The 7,571-nt window shown below is 39.8% G+C and overlaps 1 protein-coding gene across 1 annotated transcript; it reads right to left on the bottom strand.

Annotated features, from left to right (window-relative positions):
- Positions 1-620: 620 nt before the first annotated feature.
- LOC142380375 (fucolectin-6-like) lies at positions 621-6,449 on the bottom strand. The gene is made up of 7 exons (XM_075466193.1): positions 6,336-6,449; positions 5,987-6,054; positions 4,367-4,664; positions 3,969-4,123; positions 2,582-2,876; positions 1,315-1,469; positions 621-964 (listed from the first exon to the last, which is right to left on the bottom strand). Exons 2-7 carry the CDS (start codon positions 6,048-6,050, stop codon positions 954-956), a joined length of 978 nt encoding a protein of 325 aa, XP_075322308.1. The 5' UTR covers positions 6,051-6,054; positions 6,336-6,449; the 3' UTR covers positions 621-953.
- Positions 6,450-7,571: the final 1,122 nt, after the last annotated feature.

Raw genomic sequence — 7,571 nt, 5'->3', positions numbered from 1 at the left:
TTGCGAGCGGTGACGCAGAACTCACGCGCGGAGTCCATTGTAGTCCATATAATTGTAGTTCAACCGCAGCGGAAATAAACATGGCGACGGAAGAACGCCAGAAGCTATCCATGAAGTTGTCTCAACTCTGGAGAGCATTACACAATTAAAACAAGAGCAAGAGGAATGCCTCGTCAATTTTGTTAGTGGCAAGGATGTCGTAGCTCTCCTTCCAACTGGCTTTGGGAAAAGTTTGATTTATCAAATGGTACCGGTATAATGAAAGCGGATGTGAGAAGCGTGATTCGCGAGCTAGAGCCTCGCGAGAGTAAGCATGAACCTCGGCGCATAACCTACGTCCTTTCTAAACATTACTGATTGGTTAAGGGAACTCCAATGAATTTAAGTTGCTGAGTAAGGTCCCACCCTCCATGGAAACGGATTCCTCTTGGGTTTTTCCAGACTGTTTGACGGAGTCAACAGTCGGCTTTCGCCCAGGCTAATAAATTTGTGCCTCTTTTCAGTTATATCCTTGTTGACACTAAAACGTTGCTGGTTCTCACTGATTGGTTTATAACTTATTGTTAAAATAACTTCAACAGATTTGCTGCAATGAGAAAGTGAAGACACAAACGCCCATGTTTTGTTTTTTTAAAGATTTCAGTTTATTTCAGTAAAGAAGACAGTGTAGTTTGTAGCTACAGCCAGTGCTAATACAATTACCAGTTACTGAAGAGTGATCAGTAATCTGATGTCTTTGCATTCCCATTAACGTAACTAATTTTCTTCTTTTTTTAAAAAATGATTTGAAAATGAATTAGAGTTTAAATGTAATCTAAGACAGAACCATACACCTCCACCTCGCACAGAGTTAGGTACTCCTTCCTGTCTGCCTGGAATGAATATGTTAACATCGCGGCCATCCATCCTGGTACACTGAAATTCAACGGTAGTACCTTTGGCGATGCTGCTGATTATGCCTTACCTGGTAGAAGAAATAGAAATGACTTAGTAAGTGCTGGATAGGTTGACTAAAAAGATACACCTCATTTTCACCATTTGCATGTCCTTTATTTGACTTGGGCCAAGAGGAATGTTGGTATTTAAAGAGTTCTCCTTTTAGCAAGTTTCAAAACAACTAGAAAGAAAGTTTAATAAAGTTATATTCCTTCTACTTTGCTCAATTATTTTACATATATAGAATAGAATAGAAAAGACTTTATTCATTCCCCATGAGGAAAATTTAAAATTCAAATATATATATATATATATATATATATATATATATAACTTCTGATGAATTAAAACGCTAAAATTCATAGCTTAAATTCTTACCAGTTTCGGCATTAAAACCGTAGACCTCCACTTCACACAGTGAAAGAATTTTGTTTGAACCAGGTATGACCACAATCACATAACGTCCCTCCACCCCATCAGAAAAAGGTATAGTGTCTGTTGCCCCATCAGGAATTCCTGCAATTGTAGCAACCCTAGAAGAGAAGAAGCATCTCATCAGTGACGTTTATGATCTGCTTGGAGGATTCTCAGTGGCAGGGTTGTGTCAGGTTAAGGGACGTTATTGTTGTGACTGGATTTAAAGGTCAGATTCTTAAAACCTGTTGTGACATATTGGACAGTATTTCTATAAACTGAAATAATTCACAAAGGGAGAGATCAAAGGGGGGAAATGTGGTGATTAGCATTGCAGAAAAATAGAAAACTAAAGGTGCTCCAGTCAGTCACTGTCACAATGTAACTGTTAAAGGAAAACTCCGGGGCATTTGAAGCGCAATCCCATTGCTAGAGGTTGTCAAATACTGATAGTAGGACACAGACAGGTGCAAATCGGCGCTCCCTGTGTGGAGATAGCGCTGTTTGGGCAGCCTGTCATGCGAGGCTAATACGTGGTGGCTAGGGGCAAGCGCTAACCCTTCTACGTAAAACAACAACTTGCACACTGCAGAACGTCACACCACTTTATAAACCATCCGACAATAAAGTCACAAGCCTTACCATCAAAACCATATGCATGGTTCTCACATTACTGGCCGATAATCCCATATACAAAACAATTAATCTTCTCTAGAAAAACTGCGTTCAAGTATTTAAAACATTACAATACATGCCCAGTAATATTGTTGTAATGTTTTAAATACTTGAACGCAGTTTTTCTAGAGAAGATTAATTGTTTTGTATATGGGATTATCGTCCATCGACTCTTTTGGGCTTTCACATGCGCGAGCGTACAACTAACCGGTGAGTTACATGCTGTTTATAAAGTTGTTTTGTAACGTCCCCATGCCAGTAATGTGAGAACCATGCATATGGTTTTGATGGTAAGGCTTGTGACTTTATTGTCGGATGGTTTATAAAGTGGTGTGACGTTTCTGCAGTGTGCAAGTTGTTGTTTTACGTGGAAGGGTTAGCGCTTGCCCCTAGCCAACACGTATTAGCCTCGCATGACAGGCTGCCCAAACAGCGCTATCTCCACACAGGGAGCGCCGATTTGCACCTGTCTGTGTCCTACTATCAGTATTTGACAACCTCTAGCAATGGGATTGCGCTTCAAATGCCCCGGAGTTCTCCTTTAATGTTCACTCACTTTGGGCTGTCTAGACCATTGTAATCTTTAGAGCTGCCAATGTGAATCTCTGCCCCAGCAATCCTGTTTCCGCAACAATCTCCTCTGTTGGTTATCTTGATGGAAGTGATTACATAGGACTCCAACAGGTCCACTCTCCACCAGGGATTGGTTTGCTCAAGGGTGTGAGTGCATGATCCGTGGATAAAGATAGAATTCTGGTTTCCATCGATTGCATTGTAGGCAGCTGCGTATACATCCCAGTCTCCCTTGTAGCGTTGAGACTGAGTGGCTTTACCACGCAAAGCCAAATTTGCTGGAAAAAAAAGCATGTTTTATTATTGTCCATCCATCCATCCATTTTCTATACCCGCTGAATCTGTCGGTCGGGTTGCGGGGGGGCGGAGCCTATCCCAGCGGTCATCGGGCGAGAGGCAGGGTACACCCTCGACAGGTCGCCAGTTCATCACAGGGCCACACCGAGACAAACGAGACAAAAAACCACACACACACTCACACTTACTCCTAAGGACAATTTTAGAGACACCAATTAACCTAACATGCATGTTTTTGGACAGTGGGAGGAAACCGGATTACCCGGAGAGAACCTTCCCTAAACATAATTATTGAAAATAGCTCGATCATCCAGATCTTGTACTTTAAAAGTGTTTTTGACCCAAATGCATCAAGTTCTCGCCTTGTTAACATCTGCACCTTAATCTAGTGGAAGGGTTACCCCCATGATCATGAAAGCTTTGCTGAAAGGGGCATTAGCCCTTGGTAGGGTCGTCCAAGGCAAGTAAGTGTCAGGGGAGGTGTAAGATTGAGAGCGGTTCAAAGACCTTAATGGAGAGGCACCAGACAAATACATTCACCTTGCCCAGAAAAAGGAAATTGGTGAACCCCCCTGGGAGCCAGGCCTGGGGTCTAGCTCCTGTGAGCACATGGTGGCCAAAACTCAGCTCCAAGGGCTCAGCTGAAAGGAATCAGCTGAGGTGGTTCAGGCACCTGATTAGGATGCCTCCGGGTCATCTCCCTTTGGAGGTTTTTCAGAACTTGTAATATAGGGATATGTTATCCCTCCAGCTTGTTCTGGGATCCCATCTGTCCTGGGAACACCTCAAGATTCCCCAAGGGGAGGTGGAGAGTGTTGTGAAGGGAAAGGGATGTCTGCGTTTGCATCCTTGACCTGTTGCCACTGTGACCCAACCTTGGATGAGTGGAAGATGATGGATGGGTACATGAAGTTATTTTAATAATGAGTTATATTGTTCATTGTTAATATGTGCTACATGCTTGGTGGAAATTATATAATTGCAGTCCTCCAACTGGTATATTTAAATATTTTTAATGGTATATTATTTAGCATAATTTCTGATGAATTAAAAAGCATAGCTTAAATTCTTACCACTTGGGGCTTGGTAACCGTTGACCTCCACTTCACAGAGTGAAAGAATTCTGTTTGAACCAGGTAGGACCACAGTCACATAACGTCCCTCCACTTCATCAGTTAAAGGTATACTTTCTGTTGCCCCATCAGGAATTCCTGCAACTGTAGCAACCCTAGAAGAGAAGAAGCATCTCATCAGTGACGTTTATGATCTGCTTGGAGGATTCTCAGTGGCAGGGTTGTGTCAGGTCAAGGGACGTAATTGTTGTGATGGACAGTATTTCTATAAATTAAAAATAATTCACAAAAGGAGAGATCAAAGGGGGGAAATGTGGTGATTAGCATTGCAGAAAAATAGAAAACTAAAGGTGCTCCAGTCAGTCACTGTCACAATGTAACTGTTAATGTTCACTCACCGTCGGCTGTTGGGACCATTGTAAACTTCAGAGGTGCCAACGTAAATCTCTGCCCCATTAATCCTGTTCCCGCAACAATCTCCTCTGTTGGTTATTTTGATGGCAGTGATTACATAGGACTCCAGCAGGTCCACTCTCCACCAGGGATTGGTTTGCTCAATGGTGTGAGTGCATGATCCGTGGAGAAAGTTAGAATTTCGGTTTCCATCGATAGCATTGTAGGCAGCCGCGAATACACCCGCATCTGCATTGTTGTAACGTTGAGACTGAGTGGCTTTACCACGCAAAGCCAAATTTGCTGGAAAAAAAGCATGTTTTATTATTGTCCGTCCATCCATCCATCCATTTTCTATACCCACTTAATCTATCGGTCGGGTTGCGGGGGGGCTGGAGCCTATCCCAGCAGTCATTGGGCGAGAGGCGGGACACACCCTCGACAAGCATGTTTTATTGTTTTTTTTAAATTTAATTTTGCTGTTTTTTCATAGGATACAGTTTGTCCTTTTTCCTTATTGTGGTGTTACAACCTGTATTTCAGTGTGAAACATTTGCAAAAACAATCAATACTGGTAAAGTGAAATGGGGGTGAGGGGTGGAAGTATTTCAAAATACTTAAAATAACAAAAAGTGATGCATGCATATGTGTTCACCCCATTTGCCATGATGTCCCTAAATAAATAAATGAAAATAAGTAAGTAAAATAAGTTCCATATCCAAGGTCCGAGTGTCATGAACTGAGAGTACAATAGGCCTGTTCTGAAAGGAGTCTGGAACACCACGAATTAAGGCATCCCACCTAGTAAGTGACACCATGAAGACCAAGGAGCTCTTTTACAAATACAAGTACAAATTAGGGTTGGGTCAGAGGAAATTTATCAGAAACTCTGAAAATCTCACATTAGATCAATCATCCAAAAATGGAAAGAATATGGCACCAACAAGTATACCAAGAGAGGGTCATCCACCAAAACTCTCAGACTGGGTAAGGAGGGCATTAGACATACTGCAAAGAGACCAAAGGTATCAAGGAAGGAGCTGGAAAGCTCCACAGAGGAGACTGGAGTATCTGTTCAGAATCGAAGGAATTATGGTGCAAAAAACAGGTAAATTCTTCTTGTTTCAGTCTTCCAGAGAGTTAAGATTGGCACTAACGCTCACTTTCCAGGAGGACAACGAACCTAAACACACTACAAATACAGTACTCGAGTGGATTAGGGTGAAACTTTAAAAAGCCCAGATCTCTGTTTGACTGAGAATCTGTGGCATGAAAAAAAGATTTCTGTACGACAGATGAACTTCAACAACTTGAAAGAGCTGGAGAAGCCAATTCCATTGGCTTGAACTGCCACGGTCATAGAGACAAACCCAAAGAGTCTTGCATAAAACAATTAGAAAAAAAAAAGAATCTGGTTCATCTTTGTGAATTAGGCTTAAGAGACATGAATGGTTTTAAAAGGAAATATTATCACTATTTTATAGCATTTCTCGTGTTATTCATTATATTAAATTACATCTGTTATTAGTAAAATTATCAGTGTTCAATGTGTTTTCAAAGATTGATGCTACTGTCATAGTTATATTGTATAGTTAACACATAAACACAAGTATTTTCATACTTACGGTAATCGTACGCTGAGTACATTGGCAAGAAGAGGACCAAATAAAACATCATCGCGTGCTCCATAATTCTGGTTTAAACAGACAAACAGAAACTAAATTAAGAATAAACTAAATTAAGAATAAACATCAAGCTTTCCTTTAAAACAGAGAAAATAACACTGATTGTTTCCTGCTCTGAGCATACATTTGGTTGACATAGTTAATTTTTGAACTGCTGATAGTTTTTCCTCTGAAAATGGAGAGTTTTTAGGAGTAAAGATAAACTAATGTAAAAATTGGTCAAGAATTCCTTTACTCAAAGATAGACTGATCAAATAATTCTGACAAATGTGTCAAATGAAATGCTTACCCTGATTTCTTGGTGGACAGATGTTGGGTCAATGGGGTTGAAGGATTCAACAGAAAGCTTCTGTAAAGATGATCACCGATTCTTTAAATATTGTGGAATTTCTTATGTCTTCATGTTTCTATCCAATCACATCACAGTGTATAGTCTACTCCTCCTTTGTCAAATATTTTCAAACGGTCATCACGACATACAGTCAAATATTTAATCAAGTTCGACGTTTTACCCTCATGACATGATAGGTTAAACAAAGCACAATATTTCACACACTGGATACTGAAATGTTTAACTGTTTCAATGCACTCTCAGATCTAAAGGCCCATTTGGATGCTGGCTATCATGGCTTATGATTAACTAACCCTTGTATGGTATTCGGGTCAAATTGACCGGTTTCAAATTATTAAAAGACAAAAAATGGTACAAGTATAATTTTTTTCTACCTGAAACTCAATGGCCTTAGCTTATTTTCTGTGATAAACATGTACAAACAAAAAAAAAAAAGTCTTGAGCACACATCCTACTGTACCCCACACATTTACATCCTTCATATGGTCTTCGGGTCATTTTGACCCGTATACAGAGACACACAGACACACACATTGTGACATTATTATCATCAAAGCACAGAGAAGCTGTTTGTTCTCACTTTTTTTTTTAGGGACATTGCAGACATTGTGTCTAACCACACTGACAATCAAAAATCATGTGCAAGAAACTGCAAGTGTCTTATCACACAGATTTGTTTAATAGACATACACTTGTACCGGAACACCACCACTGCACTCACTTGATGACCATTGATTATGTCGATCAGTAGCTGGCTCATTGTTAAAATACCCTATCTCACTGTACTGAATGATAAATAGAACAACAATATGAACGTATAAAACAGTAGTCTGTTTTTCTGAAAAGGGTTAGGGTTCCGAAGCACTTTGAAGCAAATAATCTACAAGTGTTGTGCATTTAGCCAAATTAAAACATCAAATCAAATCAAATTTATTTGTATAGCACATTTCATGTACAAAACAATTCAAAGTGCTTCACATAAAATAAAAGCATTGCAGCAGGGAGTGGAAGAAGCATTAAAAATGCATAAAAGAATATAAAGAGAAACAAATAAAATCATTTAAATGAATTTAAAAACAAGCAACAGTCCAGATAAGTTCAAAGATATCGTGCAGATTTCATGCATAGACACATGAGAAAAGAAATGTTTTTAACCTGGATTTAAAAATGTCT

The sequence above is a fragment of the Odontesthes bonariensis genome, chromosome 5, assembly GCF_027942865.1.
Source record: "Odontesthes bonariensis isolate fOdoBon6 chromosome 5, fOdoBon6.hap1, whole genome shotgun sequence".
Lineage (NCBI taxonomy): Eukaryota > Metazoa > Chordata > Actinopteri > Atheriniformes > Atherinopsidae > Odontesthes > Odontesthes bonariensis.
The sequence above is the reverse complement of the archived record's forward strand: the minus strand, read 5'-3'. Positions and strand labels throughout refer to the sequence as shown.